The 25,997-nt window shown below is 39.4% G+C and overlaps 1 protein-coding gene across 4 annotated transcripts in view; it reads left to right on the forward strand.

Moving 5' to 3' along the window:
* The window catches only part of GPBP1 (GC-rich promoter binding protein 1), a 49,009-nt gene that overhangs the window by 14,297 nt on the left and 8,715 nt on the right, over window positions 1–25,997 (forward strand). The window contains exons 2-8 of one of the 4 annotated variants that reach the window (XM_005874158.2): window positions 6,601–6,720; window positions 13,459–13,582; window positions 13,715–13,935; window positions 17,428–17,494; window positions 18,518–18,577; window positions 23,867–24,051; window positions 25,165–25,305. In XM_005874158.2, the coding sequence (XP_005874220.1) occupies window positions 6,658–6,720; window positions 13,459–13,582; window positions 13,715–13,935; window positions 17,428–17,494; window positions 18,518–18,577; window positions 23,867–24,051; window positions 25,165–25,305 (861 nt within the window). In that variant the 5' untranslated portion in view covers window positions 6,601–6,657. The remainder of the gene's footprint in view (window positions 1–6,600; window positions 6,721–13,458; window positions 13,583–13,714; window positions 13,936–17,427; window positions 17,495–18,517; window positions 18,578–23,866; window positions 24,052–25,164; window positions 25,306–25,997) is intronic. The other 3 variants (XM_005874160.2, XM_005874161.2, XM_014546032.1) reach the window with 3 other exon arrangements.

Genomic DNA, 25,997 nt, shown 5'->3' on the forward strand with positions numbered 1-25,997 from the left:
CGTAGGATCCTGACCAGAACTTGGCTGGAGATCCTGGCTAGAGGTCCTGGCTAGGCTGCTGATCAACTGAAGGCTGTCTCCGTGTCATTCCTTCTTCACTGACTCCGTCCACACCTTTGGGGACCCCTGGACCTGCTGGGGTTGGACCCCAGCACCTGGGAATTGAACTGTTGAGCTCTTGGTGCATGGAACAATGCTCAGAGCCACACCAGCCAGGGCTGTTTTGTTTTGTTAACAAGGATAATGTTTTAATGAAAAAATTTAAAGAAATTAGTGCAAAAAATAAAAGTTTAAATACACCAGGATTAGCATATTATCTTGTGTAAAGTATGCAAATCCTCACAGCTGAGACAGGTTGCAGTCTTTTTTTTTTTAACCTTTTTATTGAATTTATTGGGGTGACATTGGTTAATATAATCATACTAGAGGCCCAGTGCATGAAATCATGCACAGGTGGGGTCCCTCTGCCTGGCCGGAGATCAGGGCTGATCAGGACCATCTCGCCCAGGCCTGATCTGGCCGGTGGCCGGGGAGGGACTGCTGGAGGGCTCCAGGGCGTGTCCAGCCCCGTCTCACCAGTCCCGATTGGCTGGACCCCAGCAGCAAGCTAACTTACCAGTCGGAGCATCTGCCCCCCGGTGGTCAGTGCACATCATAGCGACCGGTTGGTTGAGTGCGGAATGCTCGGCACGCACTTACCCTCCAGCCCCTGGTCTTGGAGACCTCATGTCCTTCCAAGGCTCTGCTCACCCTCTGCAGCTGCCACACGAAGTAAATTGCATCGTGTGTGTGTGTGTGTGTGTGTGTGTGTGTGTGTAATCCTTTGCAGGCTCCATGTGTCTTTACTTAACTGCAGTTCCTGTTACCCCAACATAAGGAGACACCCTCATTATCAGGTAACACCATCATGGTAAGACCCCTGCTCAGCCTACTGCAGCGGTTTTAAATAGGCCATGGGTTGCCCTAGATCAGCGGTTCTCAACCTGTGGGTCGTGACCCTTTCACAGGGGTCGCCTAAGACCATCAGAAAACATATAATTACATATTGTTTTTGTGATTAATCACTATGCTTTAATTATGTTCAATTTGTAACAATGAAAATACATCCTGCATATCAGATATTCACGATTCAGAACAGTAGCAAAATTACAGTTATGAAGTAGCCACGAAAATAATTTTATGGTTGGGGGTCACCACAACATGAGGAACTGTATTAAAGGGTTGCGGCATTAGGAAGGTTGAGAACCACTGCCCTAGATGGTTTGGCTCAGTCGATAGAGCCACGGACTCAAGGGTCCTGGGTTCGATTCTGGTCAAGGGCACATTCCTGGGTTGCAGGCTCGATCCCAGTAGGGAGCTTGCAGAAGGGAGCAGATCGAGTCTCTCTCATCGTTGATGTTTCTATCTCTCTCTCCTGCCTTCCTCTCTAAAATCAATAAAAATAAATAGGCTATGAATGAAACGTCACTGCTCTCCATCCATCCAATCCCCCCTCACACCCTCTTTTGTCTTTGCCCCCCCCCACCCCCCGCACTCCACTGGGGTCTGTAAAATGGGGTCAGGATTTCTACTTCAACCAAGGGCGATGCTTCCCCGGCCCTCCTTCCCCGCCCATCTCTGTCCCCAGTCCTGTGGGGTCTCTCCCTCCCTCTCCTCCATCTAACTTGGCCCTGCTCTGCCCCCTCCTCCTGCGACTTCTTGTCTGCAGCCTCCCCCTTTCTCCTCTGGGGTCGGGGCACCCCAAAGGCTGTGTGGGAGGGGCTGTGCCGGCCAAGCAGAGCCTCCGAGGAGAGCTGGGGAGAAGGAGGGAGAGACGTGGAGCCTGTCCCATGGGAGAGGTCATGGGCTCCCCTGCTGCCCCCACCCAGCAGCTTTTTTTTTTTTTATTGCTTAAAGTATTACAAAGGTCTCCTTTTTTTTTTCCCCCCTTGACATTTCCCAGGCCTCCCCTACCCCCCAGTGTCTTGTGTCCATTGGTTATGCTTATATGTATGCATACAAGTCCTTGGGTTGATCTCTTACCCCCCGTCCCCCGTCCCCCAACACTCCCCAGCCTTCCCGCTGTAGTTTGACAGTCTGTTCGATGCTGCTCTGCCTCTGTATCTATTTTTGTTCATCAGTTTATAATGGTCTTTATTATCCATAAATGAGTAGGATCATGTGGTATTTTTCTTTCATTGACTGGCTTATTTCACTTAGCATAATGCTCTCTGCCGGGAGCCGGTCCACCCTTGCTGCTTGACACAGTCGCTGCAGGGAAGAAACATCTGCACAGCTTATGTTTCAAGGGACCCGGCGTATATGGCATATGTTTGCTCCCCTTCTTAGCGCTATGTGTTTTAAACAGGACCAACTCCCCGAGAAAGGTTGTTTCCCCAGGTGGGGATTTTTCCCTGGAGTTGGGGATTAACAGGACTAAGGAAGGGAATAAATCAGTAAAACCCCTTAACTAAGTGCCAGGTGGGTAGTTAATCACTTTAACTACCAACAATCATGCTTAAGCTACATAATCTGGTATAAATACAGATGTAACGGGAGAATAAAGACAGAACCTGGCTGGAGAACCTGACTAGAGAAATGATAGTTTGTGGCAATGTTTGGGTGATTTCGGATTGTTTTTGTCTCCCAGAGAGAAGGTTGGAGTTGCTCCAATGTAGGGGATTGATAAATTGTTTGGGGAGGCTCTGCTTTAGATAGATAGGGGATTTTGGGAACTCAGATGCCTTCAGCTCAAAACTATTCTTTTGTCAAAGTGGTATATTTTGGGGTGGTACATCTTGATCTCAACAACAGTTTTGTAAATCTATCATATGAACTAGTATTTGCTCTTTGCTTTTTTCAGAGCACGAATAAACTTCTGCCATTAGCTAGTCATACTTCATTCTTTAAGAACTAGATTTAAATTACAGTTCATTGAAGACATTGCAGAAATGTGTAGGTAATGTTGATGTCTCAGGGATAGTGTTCAGTACACAGTTTCTCACTTAACCATCATTTTGGATGAGACCCTATTTAAAATGATAAGCTTTAAATTATTGGTTAATTTAAGTTCTCTGGAGTTTCATGTGAATTGTCATTTGGTACAAGTTATAAAAGTAAATTTTCATTCCTATTGAGTTATTAGGATTATAATCTTAAGAGTTTCAACAACAAAAAGTTGTTGGAAAAGTAACATTCCATCACAAAGCAGTTTAGTATTTAGCTTCATGTCAAAATCCTATATAATAAAAGGTTAATATGCAAATAGACCAAATGGCGGAACAACCAAGCAACCGGTCCCTATGACGTGCGTGTATGGAACATGGCGGGTGTTGGCCGTGGTGGGATGGTGGAGCAGGTGAGTGGGGGCGCCAGACCAAGGCTGGGCGCTGGTTGCTGGTTGCTGTCATTGGGGCGAGCCTCTGGTGGTTACTGAAAATTCTTTGTACTCATGCACTATAGTCCCGCCCAGTGCTCGCACTTGCTGCTGGTGGTGGCCCTGATCGCCCCTGAGGGCTTATCCCTCCCCCCCCCCAACCCCGCTCTGAGGGGCGATCCTGGTGCACCCGCTGACGGCACCAGTCCTGTTTGCACCCGCTGCTGGTGCTAGCCCCAATTGCTCTGCGCTGTCAGCAGACGGGACCGGGGGTCGTGGCGGGAGGGGCCAGGCAGGGGCATGGAGGGTGGGCCGAGACCCTCCCCTGTGCCTACTGCAGCCTCTCAGTCCACAGTTCCTTTCAAGGTGCATGAATTCATGCACTGGGCCCCTAATAGATAATAAAAATCCTTCATACAGTCTAAAACACTTTAGATTTCATTTTTATTTCAGAAGACTTTAAAAAGTAACAAGATGTAGTAGAATTAGAATGTCTGAATTTTTATATAGTTCACTAGAAGCCCAGTGCACGAAGTTCTGGCACGGGTAGGGTCCCTAGGCCTGGCCGGCGATCAGGGCCGATCGGCTGCCGGCTGGTGGCTGGTGGCTGGGGCCTTCCTTCTTTCCGCGCTGCCCCCTGGTGGTCAGCACACGTCATAGCAAGTGATCAACTCCTGAGGGGACAATTTGCATATTAGGCTTTTCTATATATAGATTTTGACTAGGTATGCTCTTAAAAAAATCTCACATTTGTTTCATAAGTGTTTTCTTGGAATTATGTCAGGTTTTTCTAATTTTATCAATGATTTCCTATCCCTGGCTCTCATGAGCATTTAGCATTTAAACATTTTTATTACTATAGTGAGTTAACTAGTTATGTCTGTTTTTTTGTATTTGGCTACTCTTTAACCTATCTTTTTTTTTTCTTCTAAATATGTTTTATTGATTTTTTTACAGAGAGGGAGGGAGAGGGATAGAGTTAGAAATATGGATGAGAAAGAAACATCCATCAGCTGCCTCCTGCATACCCCCTACTGGGGATGTGCCTGCAACCAAGGTACATGCCCTTGACCAGAATCAAACCTGGGACCCTTCAGTCTGCAGGCTGATGCTCTATCCACTGAGCCAAACTGGTTAGGGCTTAATCTATCTTTTAATAGACCAGCACAGTTTGGGATAGTAGATGTAGAATATTTCTGTAATACTCTGAGAATTTTTTAAGAAGTAGGATAGGAAATTGATATAACTTTAAAAAATGATGGGCATAGCACTTAATATTTGACAGAAGACTTGTTTTTTCTTACGTTTTTATTGATTTTATTTTATTTTTTTAAATTGTTTTATTGCTTAAAGTATTACAAAGAGTATTACATATGTCTCCTTTTTTTCCCCGCCCTTGACAATCCCCTGGCCTCCCCTACCCCCCAGTGTCTTATATCCATTGGTTATGCTTATATGCATGCATACAAGTCCTTCGGTTGATCTCTTACCCTCCCCTCCTGCCCCCCAACCCTCCCCGGCCTTCCCGCTGTAGTTTGACAGATTTTAGAGAGAGATGGATAGAGAGATAGAAACATCAATTGGCTGCCTCCTGTACACCCCCCACTGGTGATTAAGCCTGAAACCTGGGCATTTGCCCTGACTGGGAATCGAACCTGTGACCTCTTGGGGTTCATGGATCGAGGCTTAACCACTGAGCCACACTGGCCGGGTGACTTGAAAAAGGAAGATTAACAGTAGTATTGATCATTTCATTTTTAAAATTTTTCATTGTTGAGATTATTTGTGAATATAAAACATTTGTTATTAAACTTTGGCATCTTGATGTTCAGAAAATCTGATTTCTTTATTGAAAAGAGTCTAGTTGTCTACTTGGCTTCTGCCTTATTTAAGAAAACTGAATTTACTGTGTTTAGATTGTACTGGAAACTTGAAAGTTTTATTGATGCAATTGAGAGAGGCTCCCAAAAACTTTAATTTAGAACTCAGAGGAGAAGAAGTTGCTAAAATGTTTAAGATACTTACTGTGATGATTATAATAAAAATAACCTTTTCATTATGAAAAATTTCAACTATGCATGTAAGTAGAGAAGAGGATTTATACCACTCCTTAGTACCAACATTTATAAACATGGACAACCTTATTTCAACTATAAACCTATTCATTAATTCTTGGCTTATTTTAAAGCAATCCCAGTTATATCAATTTTTAATTGTAAAGACATCTATACATATCTTTTTTTATACCATCATTCCACTAACCATTATGACATCTAAAATGAGTGATAATTTTTATTTTTTAAAATATATTTTATTGATTTTTTACAGAGAGGGATAGAGAGTTAGAAACATTGATGGGAAAGAAATATCGATCAGCTGCCTCCTGCACACCTCCTATTGGGGATGTGCCCGCAACCAAGGTACATGCCCTTGACCGGAATCGAACCTGGGACCTTCTAGTCTGCAGGCCGACGCTCTATCCACTGAGCCAAACCAGTTAGGGCATGAGTGATAATTTTAAAAATGTTATTTAATATTCAGTTCATGTTCAAGTGTTTTATTTCATAATTTTTATTTTTTTTAAGGGTTGGTTGGTTTGAGTAAGGATCTATGTATAAGGTCCACACATTGTATTTAATTGATCTGCCTATTCAAAACCATTTATCTGTTGAAGATCATTTGACCTGTAGAATATCCTGTGATCTGGATTTGTTGGATTACTTCCGTCAGATGTCGGAAGATTAACTTGGTTGAATTTCCTGCAGATTGGTAGTTAGGTTAGATTTCTTATTCCCTGCTGGGGTGGGGCAAGAGTAATCATAGATGGTGTTATGTGCGTCCTATTGTGTGATATCAGGAGACACTGAATGTCTAGTCTGTGTGATAAGGCCATTTTTATTTTTAAAAAATAAGCTTTATTGAGATGTACTTTTTACAATAAAATTAGCTAGGTTTAAGTGTACAATTTGATGAGTTCTGACAAATGTACATTTATATAACCATCGCCACAATCCTAGATAATACCCTGTTACCTCAGAAATTCCCTCCTTCCCTATGCACTCATTCCCCTCCCCAAGGCCCTCCACCCACCCTGTTGGTGTAGCTTCTATCACTTGCCTTTTCTGGAATCTCATAATAAGTGGAACCTTGAAGCATAAGATCATTGTAACTTAAAGGAACACAGAATAAGAAGGTCATTTTGGCCAGGAGCTGCAGGTCTAATTCCTTCCATTTTTATGTGACAGGGACTTGCCATGAGGTGTTGAAGCCTTGTTTCATTGAGTCGGAGAGACTGGACCTAAATGGCGCAGCATGACTTTGCTCCAGCCTGGCTTAATTTTCCCACTCCACCATCATCAACAAAGGTACTCTTTCTTGCATCTTTCTCTCTTCTTTTTGTCTTTCTGTCTGTCTCTCTGGTCACATTCTACACAAGTGTAGTTAAAACGTGAAGGCCTAATATTTTTGCAGAGAAATACTTTTTGTATTAACATTTAAGTTAGTTTTTATTTAATCTATTGGTTTTTATTATTTAAAAAATCAGTTTTCAGTATACCATCTTCATATGAAACCATTTACTTCAAAGTTGTCTTTTGTACTAATAAAAGTTTCATACACTATTTCAAATCTGTTAGTATATTGAATATTACTTTTGCATCCTACCTTTTTCTATATTATTTTTCTGATAAATTGCCTTATTTACTTTGAGATAGATAATGTTCGTTGTTTTCTTTTTAAGTGAAGGTTTTTGAAGTCTTTCCATATAACTGGAAGACTTCTTTTTTATATAATCAGTGAGACTTTGAATGGCACATTACTAAAATTTCAGGAGTGTTGAGGAGTTTGCAATATTGTTACAATATCAGGACTCACTAATCTAAGAATTGTTCATTTTACTAAACTACCAAAACAGCATAGTTTGTATGAGGGACTTTGGAATTGTTAGAGGCAATCTACTTGGCTTAATAGCTGTCATCCACTTCTTTCCTTAATTTGAAGAAATCAAGAGAGGGTCTTGATCATCTGCTGCCTATTAATAAAGCTCTACCAGGTTTTATGAACGGTATTTAAAACAGCTCTTATGGGAACAATTTTATAATTTGGAAAGTTGTTCCCTTATGAGGACTTGTTAGAGCATAATAAATTTGGCTATGATATGTTGAAAAAGCTGCACTGGAGTGACAGAATTCCTAGGCAATAGAATTTTAATGTTTGAAGTTGGATCTTAGTAATCATACCTTTTTTATGCAGGTTGATTCACTGGAAGGCTCATTGACTTGCCTTTTGTCATGAGTGAGTGTGAGCCAGGATGCTTTTCCTGTTCTCTTTCCATAGGACTCACCTTTGGCATTCCGTAAATTGATGAGACGTTCCATTTCCTGTCCTGTAAAGTGGGATTTGAACTTGGCTGGGAATGGAGACTTCTACTGATTAAGCCACTGGGATCACCTCTTAGTTCAGACTCTCTGTTTACTCCTTTTCTCTCTGATGTGTCGGTTTCTGGAATTGCTGCTTAATTTTTCCCCTCAGCTGCTCTCATCTGTCCCTTTAGTGGGCTCATTTCCTTCCAGGCTCACTTCAGAGCTGGGATACATAGGAATTTTCTGCTTCCTTTTTCTCTGTTGTGCATGTTCTCTGAAATGAGCATAAGACTTGTTTTTATTTGTAAGCAGATCAAGAAAATTACAAGCATCTGAAAAGTTAGTTGCAGAACATGAAAACGTTTGAGAATAATTCTTCATTCAAATGTTAATCTGTGGTTGACAGAGACTGACTTTTATGTCTGGTGAAACCCTGCATTCTGGAACCTGACTCTTGATCTGGATGTAGGCCCTCATAACCTGTGATGATGACTTTGAGAATTGGGATCGCCTATTCTAAATGTTCACTCACTTATTCTAAATTGCCTCCAGAAAATGGTATCAATTAGAACTCTTAACCAGCAGTATTTGAAACTATCTCCTTATACTTTACCCAAAGTAGTTTTGATAAACACAAACACACACCTTCCAGTAATAACTTTTTATATGAATTCTTATTACTTTCTGTCTTTTACTTTCATCTCAAAATCTCTATTTATGGACTCACATTTATAATTAACCTGTTTTCTACAGAGCCCTTTTAAATCTTATGCTGTATAAGTGGAATAAATAATAATTACTGCTGGGTTCTCTGTTTCAACTTAATGGAATTCTTTCATATATTTGTTTGAAGGGATGATACAAGGACTTAAGGGTAAAAATATTTTCAGAACTTTAGTAGTTTTCTGAGGTTTGTAGAATTTTAGCGCCATCATGTGGTGAGATTTTAAACTGCATTGATAATATCTGGCATAGGGCATTGCTTTTTGAAGTGTTTATTGGAACCCAGTCAGAAGTAAATTTCACAGAATGTTTTTGTATACATGTAGGTATTACTAAAAAGCATACACCTGTGCTGCACTAATATTTCCTGTTGTCTTTTTAAAAAATACATGTTTTTATTTTTATTTTTTAAGAGAGAAAGAAACAGATGAGAGAAACATCATTGATCGGATTGCCTCCAGCATGCCCTCCTCCACTAGGGATAGAACCCACAACCCAGGCATGTGCCCCGACTGGGAATCAAACCGGTGACCTCTTGGTTCATAGGTCAAGGCTCAATCACTGGGCCACACTGGCTGGGCTATTAGGGTCTTTTGTTCTTTTTCCATTAAATGCAAACTGGCACAGATTTCATCACCTTTTAATAGGTTCTGACCTGCAATTTGGGAAAAGTAACATTTTTATTATTAGAGGAATGCCAAACTGAAATGGTTGTAGATAACTAAAAATTTAGGTTCCTTTTTAGATAAGCCTTGTTATTGATACTTCTTTCCCTTCATCTTACCTTAGGAAATACAATGAAGTGATTGGTCCTTAGGCTGAAGCATCCTTTTACCAGTTAACCGCCACAATATTTTGAATTTAATTTTAAAAGGTCTGCCGCTTGTGTCTATAGATGCTTATGGCGTATAAATGATTCAGTGCAGTAATTGTTTGAAAAAAGAAAATGCCAGGGGTGCGGTATTAAGAGTAGATGGGTGGTAGGAAAGTGAATAGGGAATTTTTTTTCTTTTTAAACAAAATAACATGTTATGAGAGTCTGCTATAGTCAATACATTTTCATATTCGTATTCAATATTCTGTAGTTATTTATATGGCTAGAGCATAGCAATAGTGCTTTATTGATTCTGTCATGGTAACATTTAAAAAACAGTGATTAATTCTGTACTTGTCAGTGGTGTTAGCAATATGAGCCTGCATGAAAAATATGTGCTATTTAAACTTTAGGCCAACAGAGGATCAGAAAATCCAGTCAGACTGGTAGCTGAGTTTATTCAAAGTATCAGAGTTTGTATAGTATTCAAACTTCCTGTTTACTATGTACAGTTTTTTGTAACTGACTCAGATATTCTAAGGAATCCAGAAAAAGAATGAAAATGTGCAAGAGAGAGAGAGACGGTCTCTTCCTTGTTCATTGTATCATCTAATGTTTCTTGAGGCGTTACTACATACCAATCACTGTGTAAAATACTTTCTATGACAAAAATCGTAAGCGGTAGATACTCCGGTTTTTCCCTCATTTACAGAGGAGAGCACAGGTTGAGAGAGATGAGTAACCTGTTCCAAAGTTCTTGAGCTAAGACAGGAATCCATGTGTATCTGACTTTAAATGTTATCAGTTTAATAACTTTCTTTTCTTGATTATTAGGTAGTAGACTAATTTTTAGAAATGAAATACCAGGATGCTTTTATTTAAAAAAAATATATTTTATTGATTTTTTACAGAGAGGAAGGGAGAGGGATAGAGAGTTAGAAACATCGATGAGAGAGAAGCATCGACCAGCTGCCTCCTGCACACCCCCCACTGGGGATGTGCCCGCAACCAAGGTACATGCCCTTGACTGGAATCGAACCTGGGACCTTTCAGTCCGCAGGCCGACGCTCTATCCACTGAGCCAAACCAGTTAGGGCCCAGGATGCTTTTATTCACGCACCAGAATATATTTTTATCCTGGTTTTAGTAAACAAATAAGATTGCTTTTTTTCTTCCCCCTCAAGGATGGCATCTCCAATATCTTTCTATAGTCAGTACACGGGGACCTAACTCTTCAGTGGATATAATCTTGTATTGAGTGGATCTGCATGGATTATTTAATGAGTACCTATTAATGGACTAAATTGCAGGAATATATTTGTAGAGTAAATTCCTAGCAGTAGAGTCACTGAATCAGAATGTGTTTATATTTGGTAGATAGTGCCTAATTACTCTGGGAAAATTGCACCAATTTATAATCCCATCAAAATATTACAAGGGGGCTGATTTCTTTTTTTTTTTTTTAATTTTGGTGATGCTGGATGTTTTCACATTTTTAAGTCTTTGTGAAATTGGGTGAAAAATGGTACTTTATTGAGCATATTTTTGTGTTAGGAAAAATTTCTTTTTTTTAAAAAAATATATTTTACTGATTTTTCACAGAGAGGAAAGGAGAGGGACAGAGAGTCAGAAACATCGATGAGAGAGAAACATCGATAGCTGCCTCCTGCAAACCTCCTACTGGGGATGTGCCCGCAACCAAGGTACATGCCCTTGGCCGGAATCGAACCTTGGGACCTTTCAGTCCGCAGGCCGACGCTCTATCCACTGAGCCAAACCGGTTAGGGCTAGGAAAAATTTCTAAGAACTTTGTTAATGCAGTCCATTTCTTAATGATTTGTAATAGCTTTTCATATTGTGGGATTTGCTTGCCATTAATATGGCACATATTTTTCTACAATTTGTCTTGGTAATTCTTTAAAAATGTAGAAGGTTTTAGTGAAATATTTAAATGTATGGAGAAGTGTAGAGAGAATTGAGTGAGCACTTAAACACCCACAATACTCATATCTTAATATTTTGCCATATTAGCTTGATCTTTTGGAAATAAAACATTGTGTATAGTTGAAGTCCAGCTTACTTCTTTATAACACTTGTTTTAAAAGTCTTCATTTTCTCCCCCACAGGTAGTCTCAATGCATGTTCTTTAATCACTATTCGCTATGTGAATGTTAATAAATAGTATTGTTTTGCATGTTTCATGTTTTTATATAAATGATTCATTTATATGTCTGCATCTTGCTTTTACATTAATCCTGCCTTTGAGGTTTTTTTCCATGTTGATACCTGCAGATTTAGTGTAATTATAGAAAACTCTGTCTAGTGTTCTGCCTTGTGCCTCTGCCACCTTTCATCTGTCCATTCAGTTCAGGTGGTTTCTACCTTTTGGCTCCTAGAGAGAGCCCTGCATTGAGTGTTCTTGTAATGTTTCCTTGTACGTGGGTAAGAATGGTCTAGGCCAGTGCTCCTTAAGCTCTAGTGTGATAAGATGACCCTGGGGTTTTCTTAAATGCAGGTTCTGATTAGAGTAGGTTTCAGGGTAGGACCCTAGTTCTAAACTCTTTAGAGTGATGTTGATTTTGCTTGTCCGTGGACCAAACTTCTATTAACAAGGCTCTGACCTGTAGTTAAAAGAAAAATTGCTGAGACTTGATTAGATATTGCCAAATTCTCTCCCATGTGGTGTACTGAGTTATACTGCTGTATGCTGCATATAACCATTTACATTATACTCCTGCCAAAATTTTGTCACAGTATCAGAGTGAACATTTTTGCCAGTCTTGGCTATAAAATGCATTTTCATTGTTCTTTGACATTAGATTACATTTCTGTGAATTGCTTATTCACAGTCCTTTTTTTTTTTTTTAATCTTCATTCGAGGATACCTTTCCATTGATTTTTAGATAGAGTGGAAGGGAGAGGGAGAGACGGAGAGAGAAATGTTGATTGTGAGAGACACATCCATTGGTTGCCTCCCACACACACCCTGAGCAGGGCCAGGGATTGAGCCTACAACCCAGGTATGTGTTCTTGATTGGAATAGAACTGGGACTCTTTAGTCCGTGGGCCGACACTGTCCACTGAGCCAAACTCACTAGGGCTGTTCACATTCTTTATTATTTCTTTTGGGTTGCTTTGTTTTCATATTGGTTTAAGAAATATACACATATATATATTTGTATGCGTGTATATATATGTCATTTTAAATGTCTTATAGTTTTACATAGTTTTTTTTTAGTCTTACATGTATTTGGCTAGATGTATGCAAGTGCATTATAGTACTTGTTGCTATTTTATTTATTTTTAAAATAGGTTTTTATTGATTTTAGAGAGGAAGGGAGGGGGGAGAGAGAGAGAGAGAGAGAGAGAGAGAGAGAGAAACATTGATCGGTTGCCTCCCACAAGACTGAACCCGCATCCAGGATGCCCGCAGAAGACAGGAGATAGTCAAGGACTTTGTCTTTCAGGGCATAGCAGACAGCACGAGGCCTGAGGTGGCAGGGCAGCTGGCACCAGGAAGTCCCATGGGGCCATGTGAGAGAGAGGGACCACGTTGGGGATAGGTAGTGGATTACCATTGCAACTGAGGAGCTCCCCTCCCTGTCCTGGAGGAAATCGTCACATAAAACAACCCAGAGAAATGGTCAGATCATTCAAAACAGTTCCAAGTTTTAACGGAGATTAATCAGTTGGTAGTGGGAAAAACCAGCAACTTTTATAAATAGTTGTTTTATACACTTCTAATTTTTTAAAATCATTTTTATATATTCTTTTGATAATTTTTTTGAACATTTGTTTTGGGGAAAGAGGACAGCACTTAAAATAGAACTGTAGCTTTAGTTGCCATAATTGTCAATATTGAAGAAAACCTTGAACTATTTGAATCAAGTACTATATGATACAGAGTATTACATTTTGTTATAAAACCCATATTTTGCCTCGTTCTCTTTATACCATTTTACCTTTCAAATGTTGGGGTGAGTAGAGGTAGTGGCCAAACTCGTTCTGAGTGGGTTCCTGTTTTCACGAGGTAGAAGAAAGGAGACCCACAATGGGTCCATCTTACAAGTTACCAAACATTGAAATAACTACAACATTTTCTAACCGTTTAAAATTCTTGGAAATAAAGCCAGAGAGTATTAGTTTTCAAAGTTCTATTTAGGTTTTATATATATGTTTACCTATATGCTTATAATTTGTTTCAGTCCTCATTGAATTTTGAGAAGCATTCTGAACACTTTTCATGGACAGAAAATCGTTATGATGTGAGTCGTCGGCGACACAACTCTTCAGACGGCTTTGATTCTGGTATTGGACGTCCCAGTGGAGGTAAAATTTGCTAAGGAATGATAGAATTTAAGAAAACTTTTTTTCATAATATTTTAGGAACGTTTTGATTGTCATTCAGACTTTAAGTATAACCATCTTTGAATTTGTACTACTTTACCATTATCTAAAAAGGTAACTTTGGAAGGAAAGAAAAAAATGGCTGGCGTACGCATGGGAGAAATGGCACTGAAAACATAAATCACCGCGGGGGATACCATGGCGGGAGTGCCCGTTCTCGGAGCAGCATTTTCCATTCTGGAAAAGGCCAAGGACTGCACGACAACACCCCTGACAGTGAGCCAGGGAGGAAGGAAGACAGGAGAGAGCGCAAACAGTTTGAGGCTGAGGATTTTGTAAGTGTCTTGTCATTTTAGTGCAAATGTGGTTTTTGCAGGTGCTGTTGTAGCACAAGCTCATTTTCTACTGAGAACACAGGTCCAGTTCACAGCTTTTCTTCCCGCCCTCCTCCTGTCTGTGTCCTACTCACCATGTGGTCTTTAAAAACTTTTGATAAATTTGTCATTTTATTCCTTATAGAAACCTGTTTATTTTAAATATATTTTTATTAGCGTCAGCCTGCGGACTGAAGGGTCCCAGGTTCAATTGTGGTCGGGGGCATGTGCCTTGGTTGCGGGCACATCCCCAGTGGGGTGTGTGCAGGAGGCAGCTGATCGATGTTTCTGACTCTCTATCCCTCTCCCTTCCTCTCTGTAAAAAGTCAATAAAATATATTAAAAAAATATATTTTTATTCATTTCAGACAAGAAAGGAGAGGGAGAGAGAGAAACATCAATGATGAGAGAGAATCATGGATTGGCTTCCTCCTGCACGCTCCCTGCTGGGGATCGAGTCTGCAACCCGGCATGTGCCCTGACTAGGGATGAACCGTGACCTCCTTGTTCATAGGTCGACGCTCAACCACTGAGCCATGCCAGTCAGGCTCCCTATAGAAATTTAAACAATTTCCCTCAGAAATAATGCTGAGTTCTAGTGGCCTGTTTGCAAGTGCATCATAATACTATTTTTAGAAAGCTGTTACATTTTTGGAAAAGACTATTTTACCAGTACATTTTACTTCGATTGCCTCTCTTACACTTGATTACTTATGTATGACTCTTAATGAATCCCAGGATAGCTCTCCTTTCTTTCAGCTACGTTCTCTATTCAGAAGTTTCTTTGTGGTCAGGAAAGGAAAACTAATTGTTAGCCTAGGTCAGTTACTACTAAAAATAAGTATGAACTAATTAAAAACAGAATTTTCTTAATTTTTCCTGTTGGTAAATCTCACCATGTGGCTGGCTTATCTAAACACTATGTTTCAAGTTACATAAAAATTGACCTAGTGTACACTCTTATCTAGTTCTTGTGATTCATTCCGGTAATTTCTTTTTGTGTATATGTTCATTCTTCATTCAGCATTCGAGTGGTTCTGAGTCCTAACTGTTCTTGGTCTTCAGAATACATAGGTGAATAAGATAGGCAAGGTCCTGTTAGTGAGTTTATATTCTTTTTGGGATTTTAGGACCATAAAAAGAAAAAATAATTAGTATTTTGCAGAGAATTTAGACAGGAAGTGATTGGCTACTCTGGTTTAGCAGATCAGAAGAGGTTTCTGCAGGGAAGTGTCTTAAGCTGGGACTTGCAGGAGCGAGCTTTGTTACGACTGGTAGGATGGGGAAGAGCTGGTAGAGTAGTGTTAGGTCCCAGTAGAGAGAGAGGAAGGGGTTTTAATTGAGTAGGACTCTTGCCTGTAACATAAAACATTTTAGTTTAATTACAGATGCACCAGGCAGCCTCTTTGGAGAAGTCCTGTGAGTTGGTTTTAGTTGATTTGAAGACGGTTCCAGTAGTTAGACCTTGAATGGGTCACGCTGAGAGCAGAGACCAGTTAGGAAGTGGCCGGCGGGAGTTGATCAGGAGGAAACAGCTTGACTGGGTGGGAGCTGTGACAGGCGAAGATACATGGTTTGAGATGTAGTTTGATGATGGTTTGGGCGGAGGGTGGAAGTGAAAGAATATGACAGATTGGATTGAGGTCAAGGAAGTGGTGAGGGCAAGAGAAGGACAAGAATTATGCGTAGGTCCTGTGATCTGGTAACCTTGGAATCACTGTGCCTTCCCATTTCTGTAGCCCATTTTATCCACTCGATAGTCACTATGAAATGGAATTTTTATCATCTAAACAAACCAGAAATGATAGTCGTGTGCTCTCATAGTGTTGTGAGGGTTAAATGAGTGATGTAAGTCAATCACCTCATAAACAGTGCCCGACACAGAGCAGGCGCTCAGCACAGCCTGGTTGCTGCTGTTATTATTATACCCCACCCCCACCTCCAAGACGGCCGGCATCAGCCATTACAATCCCAGGCCTGGCATACAGACCGTAATCTGCTCTCATACTAGAGTAGTCCTGGAAAAGCGCATGTAGCTGCCGCCAGTCCTTGAGTTTGTATCAGGGAATCCACTGATTTGCATGCGTGCCCTTTGGAGCTTTTGGTAATGTCAGTAGAGGATTCATTTTTTTCCCCAACACATGTTAAGCACCTTTATGGCATGGCAGGCTGTGTTGCTAGATAATATGGACCATATCTGATATAACTAATGGAAATTTAGGACTTTAGATGGTAAACATATCTACTAAGATTAGCTTTAGAGCACACATTCAGTGCTCAACTCCATTTCTTTTTTTAAAATATGTTTATTTTATTTTTTTAAATATAGTTTATTGGTTTTTTACATAGAGGAAGGGATAAGGATAGAGAGTCAGAAACATCGATGAGAAAGAAACATTGATCAGCTGCCTCCTGCACACTCCCTACTGGGTATGTGCCCGCAACCAAGGTACATGCCCTTGACCGGAATCGAACCCGGGACCCTTGAGTCTGCAGGCCAATGCTCTATCCACTGAGCCAAACCGGTTAGGGCTAAAATATATTTTTAATGATTTTAGAGAGGAAGGGAGAGGGAGAGAGATAGAAACATCAATGATGAGAATCATTGATTGGCTGCCTTTTGCACGCCCCCTACTGGGGATCGAGCCTGCAAGCAGGTCATGTGCCCTTGACTGGAATCGAACCTGGGACCCTTCAGTCCGCAGGGTGATGCTCTATCCACTGAGCCAAACCAGCTAGGGCTCCATTTCTTTTTAATATTATGAGCATCACTTGTTAAAATAAGAATTTGCACTTTGGCCGAACCGGTTTGGCTCAGTGGATGGAGCATCCGCCTGTGGATTGAGGGGTCCCAGGTTCGATTCCGGTCAAGGGCATGTACCTTGGTTGCGGGCACATCCCCACGGGGGGGCGTGCAGGAGGCAGCTAATCGATCTCTCTCATCGATGTTTCTAACTCTCTATCCCTCTCCCTTCTTCTCTGTAAAAAATCAATAAAATATATTAAAAAAAAAAAGAATTTGCACTTTGCTTTGAGAACGAGTTGCTCACTAAAGCATCCAGTAAAAACAAGAATTGGGGACAGTTTGATTTCCTCTTCCCTGCTCTTGACCTTATGCTGAGAAAGGGTCTCTCTCAGATTGATGCAGAGACTAATTCTCTTGTGTTGGTGGTTGTTGTTTTGACACTTTTCTCTGATGCATTTGGGGATGAGGGAAATATTTAAAGACATTTTCCTTGTTTTCTAGTGCTAGGAGGGAGGATAGTAACCATTTTAATAATGAGCAGACTAAATTGAAAGTTAGGGCTATGATTATAATTACTCTGTAATCATTGAGATAATTATGTCAGGTTTTTCAGTATGATTTTGAGGTTACTTTTAAAAGGATTTATTTTTTTAAAATGTGAGAGGTTAAACATTTTTTGTGTTGTTTTCATTCCAACTTTCTTTCAGCCGTCTTTAAATCCTGAATATGAGAGAGAACCAAATCAAAATAAGTCTTTAGCTGCAGGTGTATGGGGTAAGTAATTTTTTATTTATCTTTGAGGGGTATAAAATGTTATTTGTAGGTTTTACTTTTCTGTGTTTTTAAAAATAAATAGGTCAGAATTAAACCTTTTCTTTTAAATATGTTTTGATGTGCTTAGCTACGAAAGGGTGGCACTTAGCTTTTAAAAACAAGATATTGGAGATAAAAGAAGGTTTTGAGTCGAAGTGATTGATTTGCCCATGTTTGTACCATTAAGTATACTCACAAGAATTTTTAAAAAATGGTCATAAGTTAATGTAATGAATGGATGTCATTTTGAGAGTACCCCAATCATCATCTAAAGAAAAGATTAGTTTTAAATTAATTTTTAGTTTTTTAAAGTTGAAAACTTAGTTAACTGGAAAGATACATACTTCTAATCATACCTATGAAAATGGTTACACATAGAGTATTAAATATGTATAAATTTGCCTATGGAACTAGTCTGTGTTTGAAATTATTTGCTTTTTGATTGTCAAAGCTTAATGACAGTTTTTCTGGTAATTCCGTTTTCTTTAAAACTGCTTAGAGTTTAATTTGATAGCATCTTACAAAAGATTTAAACTGCACTTAGTATAAATTAGACAGCATTTTAAAGATTCAAGTGAAGTTTAAAATAATGGAAAAATTGATAATATAAAGATTTGATATCTGAAAAATAAATTATTATTTGATACCAAATTCAAAGGTGGTGTATTCACTTTGGAACTTGTACACGTTCATTTGTATGTTTCTACTGAAAATCAACAACTTATCAAAACAAGGATTGTGGCTATGGCAGCATACTAGTCCTAACAATAAAGGCATTATTTTAAACTTTGCCACTTCCTGTGCTGTTCTTTATTGTATTTATGGGGTGATACTCTGGGGAATTATTTTGTTTCTTTTGATCTCCAGATTGATTTAAGGGTTTTTGAGGGTGGGGGTGGGGGTGGTCAGACACTTTTGTGAGAACCATGTGAATGGCATTGTTTTTTCTGTATTGCAAATTAGTATTTCTACCACTCTCCCCAGGCCTACACGCCCAGACACACACATACCCAACCAAAACAATCTCCCAAGCTCCTCTCTTAGGTATGTTTCCTTATTATTCAGTTTTTCTGGGAACAGCTGATTGCATAAGAATATAGAATCACCTGGAAGGTGTTAAATAGATTCTCTAAGGAATTAGGAATGATTTGGATTTGATTAGAATGAAAGTACATAAAAAGTCAAGAATGTCAGCGAGCATTTGTCATATAAAATTACCTATAGATACTATTGGTATTGATCCTTTGTTAATTTAATAAGTTTAGAAGAAATGATTTAAAAGCAAATACATCTTTGAAAATATTGAGAATACAGTGTGTTAATATAAGGATTTTGGGTCTACTATTTCAGGGTTGGTGTAATAAGGATTTTGAGCACTAGTTGAAAGATGTTTAAAAGGAAGATGTACTCTTTACTGTGTCTTAGGTAAACTGAGAAGTGTGTCTGCATTAGAAAACAATGGTTAATTGTGGCTTGGTTAATTGGTAAATTCCAAGTACTTCCTATAGGAATACAATGAAAGTTTCATTGTATGGCACTTTATTATTCCTTTCTCACTTCCCCCGGGTTCCCAAATACTGTTTGACCCATTGCAACATTTAAAATAGCGATTATGTTCCTGAGGAAGACATGAAAATTTAGGAAAGACTTCAGTTGAACCTTTTCTAGTGCTTCCTTCCAGGTAAGTAAAAATTTAATAATGGAAATGAAATGCCTATTAAAAATAAATCATTTTGTCCCTGAAATTATTTTTTTATAGATCAAATATTGCAAGAGTCTAAACATACATCTCAATTTTAAAAAGACCTTTTGGGAAAGTAATTAAGCCATTTAAAATGTAGTTACATAAGCTTGGTTCTACTTAGAAGCTAATTGGATTTACTGGGAACACCATGCAGCTCGTACCCTTGACCTTAGCCAGGGCCGCTGTTGCTGGTGCACAGGGTTAATGCTCACTAGATCAGTCTTATTTCCATTCCTTAATACTGTGAAACTAAATCGAAGATTCGGGTGTTTTAATGTGCCTGTGGGAATTTTAAAATAATTTAGTTGTGTGATTTTGTTTGGGGGGTGAGAAGAGATAAAATGATAGGTTTATTATGGTTTGTATGCAATTTGAGACATAATTAGAAACTGGTTTTTGTGTTTTCAGGACTCCTACTGGCTATTTTTGTGACCACACAACACGTCAGCAATATATTATTGGCAGAGCCTAACAAACATGCAGTGCTTAAGAAACTGAATCATGAAAACGTGTCATTAGTAATCAACTTAAAACTTAGTCTTGTTTCAACTCAGCATTCGTATTTGTGTCTATTCCTTTATAACTTGATGATGAACTTACCTGATTTTTGCTCATACTTGATATACTGCTTGAGAGCATCAAGGTTCATTTTTAAGAATTTTGTTTAGCTTTTAAAATCAAAGCAAATTGGTGACTAGTTTTTAAAGATGGGACGTTTTCTAGAGAATTCCAATGATAGTAACCACAAGCATACAGACATGATTCCATTAAATAAGTTAGATCATGTTGAAAAGCTCTGTTGGTTTTTTTTTTTAAGGAACTTTGTAAGCAGGATTAAGAGAAGGGAATAATCTGTATCAAATCTCTTTGTAAAAGCATTATATGAGTAAATTATGTATTGAAATGACTTCACTTTCCCCGATGTCCTCCTTATATGGAAACAGTTAAAATTATTCCAAGGTTCAAGGTTGAGAAGAAAAGTAAGGGGGTTTGATTGGACAACGTGCCACAAGTAAATTTTATTTGGTCAGAGTTAGAAGTATCACTTAATTCAACGTGGAAATTGTTTTTATTTTAGAAGTGTATTTCTTTAAGCCTGTCCTTCATATGAGTAACATAGGGGACTTTGTTAAAAGAAAAGTGCCATACCCCGCTATTGACATAAATTATAAGTTAGTTAAACTCATTTGATTAACACTCTCATACTGTTGCAAAACAAGACAGATTTGTTCATTAAATTAAAAAATTCAAACAGCATCAGTCTCTATAAAAATAATCTTAACAGGTTATTTAGTAAAATAGTGTTCACAATACCCTGCCTGGCTCCCTCGGTTGGAGCGTCGTCCCGTACACCATATGGTTGTGGGTTCAGTTCCTGGTCAGAGCAGATATCTAGGTTGCAGGTTCCATGCCCTGCTGGGGCTCATAAGGGTCACAGCCAATTTCAGCGTTTCTCTCTCACATCAATGTTTCTTTCTCCCTCCCCCTCTCTCTAAAAAATAAAAACATATCTTCGGGTGAGGATTTAAAAAAACGTGTTCACAATAGTAATTTCTTTTAATTGCTGTGGTACAGATTCTTTGAGTTTAATATTTGTATATCTTGTCTTATGTGACTCAGTTCTTCCCCAAGTTAGTGTGAAGACTTAATTCAGTTACTGTTTTACCCTTCACTTGGCTGTATGCTGTTGTTCACACATAAAGTTGTTTCTTTTCACCCTAGCCGGTTTGGCTCAGTGGATAGAGTATTGGCCCGTGGACTGGAGGGTCCTGGGTTCGATTCCGGTCAAGGATACGTACCTCGGTTGCAGGCTTCATCCCTGGCCCCACGTGCAGGAGGCAACCAATTGATGTATCTCTTTCACATCAATGGTTTTCTCTGTCTCTCCCGCTCCCTTCCACTCTCCCTAAAAATCAATGGAAAAATGTCCTCAGGGTGAGGATTAACAGAAAAAAAAAAAAGAATAAAGTTGTTTCTTTTCTTGAGTCAAGGTAATGAGGAACTCAATTAAAAGTGGCATCAGTGTGATGGTGAAGGCAGGGGTGGGCCCTCATGTCACTGGGGCAGTGCCGACTTCCAAGCCTCTTATTCTGACAACTCGGTGTAGACTTGGTCCTGGTGTTTTTTGTTGGGAGAGGTAAGCATTTTGAAGAATCTGGCCAGCAGTGCCATGCTCTCCAGTAGTGCAGTGCCGTGTAAAGCCCATTGGCTTTGGAATGAGATGGACCTGGGCCCTAACATTAGGTCTTGTACGTATTGGTTATTTAGACTTTGGAAGATTGTACTTAATCTCTCGGAGTGAATTTTGTCATGTGTTAGATGAGGATGATCACAATCATCCTCATGAGAAAAGCATTAATGTTCGTCTACTATGTAAAATCCTTGGTCATATAATAGGTGTTTAATAAAAGTTAGCTAGTTATGCTGTCCAAATCTAATAAACCAGGGAGATTCTAGAAGATTTATTAAGAGACCAAAAATTAAAAAAAAATTTAAGTGATACATCAAAGAATAAAGTAATAAGTGATTGAAACAAAAATTTTAGCTAACCGGTAATTTTATATGGCAGCTATGTAGAGAGAATAGTGAAAGAAAGGATGAGGAATTAAGCATATGGCCAATTTGCTTTGTATTACATGTGACTTTATATTCCTCACCCAAATTTTCTCATTTAGTTTTTTAGGGAGTGGAAGGGAGGGGGAGAGAGAGAGCAGGGGTAGAGGAGAGAAAGAAACACCGATTGGTTGCTTCCCACACACACGCCTCTACTGGGGCCAAGCTTGGCGCCTGCAACTGAGGTACATGCCCTTGACCCTTCAGTCCGAAAGCCCTAACCACCAAGCCAAACCAGCTAGGGCGATGCAGCAGTATTTTATTTCTCATCTTTCTTCCAAAGAATTGAGTCACTTCTCCCACCATTGACTTTGTATGGAAGGAATAAAAGTAATTATTATATTCACAGATATTGGGTGCATGAATAACAGGATAATAAAAGGATATTGAAAATTAGTTATTGGTAGATTACAGTTGTTTCTGAGGATGACAGGGAACTAACGATATGAAAATTCAGTCATGTTTGCCTTCAGGTGCCTTGAACTTAAATTTGAATGAGAACACCTGCTAATGAGCTTGATGCAATGAGCCATGTGATTAACGAGTCATTCTCTAAGGTCACTCACTTTCTAACTCTTAGGTCAGTGTTAGAGCCTGTCATCAACACAGACACTTTCTCTTTAAAAAATAATCAAGAGTAAGAACCATGCCATTGCACTCATGTGGGGTATGAAGCTGAGACTCAGGCACAGACAGCAGGAGGGCGATCACCACAGGGAGGGGGTGGGAGGGTCCTGGGGGTAAAAGGGGCCAAGTCCATGGTGACTGGCGATGGTTTGATTTTGGGTGGTGGGCACACAGGCAATATACAGACCATGTATCATAAGAAAGTACCCCTGAAGCGTATGTGATCCTATTAACCAGTGTCCCCCAATAAGTTAATAAAAAGTAAAAGAATAAATAATTTGGGTAGTTTTCATACAGTTTACCAATTGACAAAGGAAATGGAAAAGGCGTAGGAGACAGTGGATATGGTTTGAATCCAGCAGCTTCAGCACTTCACTTGGAAGGAGAATTTGAAGCCTCAGGTGATTGGAGAGTCTCTCCATGTCCCCAGGGGCCTAGTTTAGTTCAGTTTCTGAGATGGCCCCGGAGGAAGTTGGGTTTGGTTGTTTGAGGTGGAGCATCATCATAAAACATCTCTGCGACGTACTGCACCACAGGATCCTGTCTCTTTTAATATGCAACACTAGCTAACCTGAATTTAGAATTCCTTGGATTTCTTTCTTTGAGTTAACTCTTTTATTCTGAACTCTTTAACTATGAAACTGATGTTTTCAGAAATACTCATTGCAATAATTGGGAACACGCTCACAGGTAACACCTGTGTGATTATACATCCATCAAACTCTAAGAGTAGTTTTTCATGTTTTAGTGACTGCTGTGGTCTTGAGAAAGCTTTTAGTTAGCAAGTGTTATTCCTAGTACTGCCTCAGAAGTAGGATTGAGTCAGTTACCCTGCACCTCATAAATGCCTTCAGTGTAGTGGTCAGTAAATATTTGAATGAATTGGTTGGTGTGTCAAAACAGAACTCTTTCATCAGTCATAACTCAAGTAGAAATAGAGGCAATGAGAGAATGAAAAGGATTAGGAAAATTCTCTTTTCAAAATGGAAAAGCAGAAAATATACTTTATATTTCAAGTCTTAAGGGCCATTAGGATGAAAATTGCGATGAAAATAAAATATATTGGGAGCTAATCTTGGTTTGGTCATAGTTAACATCTCCAGGCCACTGTCTAGCTGAATTCATTATCTGTATTACTTGACGTTGCTCAGTTCTTCCATGATTTGTTCAGTTATGTTTAGCTATATTTCTTATGCAGGAGGATAGCTTACACTTATTTAGCTTACTTCACCCAGGAAGCAGCTGTTAGTTTTAAAATACAATCAAAGCTTAGAGTATGCTATTCTTTTGGTGGTTTAATTTTATGTTAAATTTAAACTGTAACTCCTGCTCATGCTTTGTCTATGCAGAGTACCCTCCGAACCCCACATCTAGAGCTCCCAGGATGCTGGTCATTAAGAAAGGCACTGCCAAGGACTTGCAGCTGTCCGGGTTCCCCGCCGGAGGGGCTCCCCCGTCGCAGCCAGTGAAGAACGGGACTGGCCCCAGTGTTTATAAAGGCCTGGTCCCTAAGCCTGCTGCTCCGCCCACAAAAGTAAGCTCCACACGGTGACCATGACAAGTTTCAGTTGATGTCAGTGGAATTATTTTGGGAAAATAGTGTTAGAAAATCTACACCGAATTATTGGATTGTTTTGTTGGGAACTGACTTGTGTGTCACTAATTTTAATTCTTTAAATGGCGTGTGTTTGTCATGTGTGTGTTTTCTTGTTTTAGTAGTAAATGAAATCTGTAAAACTTGTTTTGCTAGATGCATCTATGACAGTGATGACGAACCTTTTGAGCTCGGCATGTCAGCATTTTGAAAAACCCTAACTTAACTCTGGTGCTGTGTCACATATAGAAATTTTTTGATATTTGCAACCATAGTAAGACAGAGACTTATATTTTTGATATTTATTTTATATATTTAAATGCCATTTAACAAAAGAGATTTGTAATAGGCCTTCCCTTCTCCTGGCTGCCGGCACCGGTTTTCCTCTGGCACCCGGGACCCAGGCCTTCGCTCCGGCCGGAGCCGCCTTCCGTCTTCCATCTTTGTGGCTCCGGCTCGCCTTCAGTCTTTGCTCTGCCACTTGGAGCCTATGTATGCAAATTAACCGCCATCTTTGTTGGCGGTTAATTTGCATATCACACCGATTAGCCAGTGGGAGGCGTAGCGAAGGTACGGTCAATTACCTTGTTTGCCTATTATTATATAGGATATTTAAATGCCATTTAACAAAGAAAAATCAACCAAAAAAATGAGTTCGTGTGTCACCTCTGACACGCGTGTCATAGGTTCACTATCACTGATCTATGATATATTTGCTTAATAATATATAATGCTGTTTTCTTGGTGTACTGTCTTAGGTTTTTGAAACTCCCACTAGTGGTTTCTTGACAATAGGTAAAAGAAATCTCATTTTAGGTTTATAAAACTGAAAAAAATTGCAATGTCGTTAGATGTTTTTATTTGAATACCACACTTTGATTTTATTTATAGAAAAAGATGCAAGAGAATCATGTGGTAATGATTACGACCTAATACAAAGATATTTGCTTTATGAGCCTCATGTAGTCACCTTTATTTTATATTGTTCGCTTTTTCTCTCTTCTGTGTAATCTTTATTTTTATATATATTAATGTTCGTGTGTTTTTCTTTAGCCTACACAATGGAAAAGCCAAACTAAAGAAAATAAAGTTGGGACTTCTTTCTCTCATGAGTCTACATATGGTGTTGGCAACTTCAATGCTTTTAAATCAACAGCCAAGAATTTTAGTCCATCAACAACGACAGGGAAAGAGGTATGACATTTGCAATTATTTCTGAGGAATGTAACGTAATCACGAGTTTCATTAACAGAAATACCCACAAGTTCTTTTACAAAACTTTATTGAGAGATTTCTCCTCTACTTGCTGACACTTTTTGAACATTAAGTAGGAATGAGTTTTAATGAAAATTTTCAAAAACCCAAAATGTAGACAAAATAATACCCATATACCCAGCAACCAGAAAGACTAATTAAGAATTAGGAAAATGACAGTTTAGACATTTTTGATAAAGTTATGCTATGCATATGATATCTGAACCTTCACGGAAATCGAGGATTTGTATGATACCATCTTTAGGGGCTGATGGAAGCTTTATTAGTGCTAACACTTAGGGGACAGAGGGAGGGTGAGGGGAAAATGCACATTATTGCACTGGCGTGAGATGCCTGCTAAGCTAAGTATTTCTGTGTCATTTGACCAGGTTCTGAAACTTCAATACCAGGGAGTTTTCTGACCAGTTTAGGGTCAGAAGACACTTGTGACTGTCCTTAGACTTGAAATGGCTCTGGGCGCTGGGTGGGAGCACTCCTCACGCACTGGTTCTCCATCGTAGACCTTCAGAGCTTCGGTGGAAGGACCAGCGTGTCAGCTGGTTGGTTGTGGCTGAGATTCATTACAGTCTTACAGACCTTTTGCCAACAGTTAAGCGTTACGGTTTATTTCC

Source organism: Myotis brandtii, unplaced genomic scaffold (genome assembly GCF_000412655.1).
Source record: "Myotis brandtii unplaced genomic scaffold, ASM41265v1 scaffold426, whole genome shotgun sequence".
NCBI lineage: Eukaryota > Metazoa > Chordata > Mammalia > Chiroptera > Vespertilionidae > Myotis > Myotis brandtii.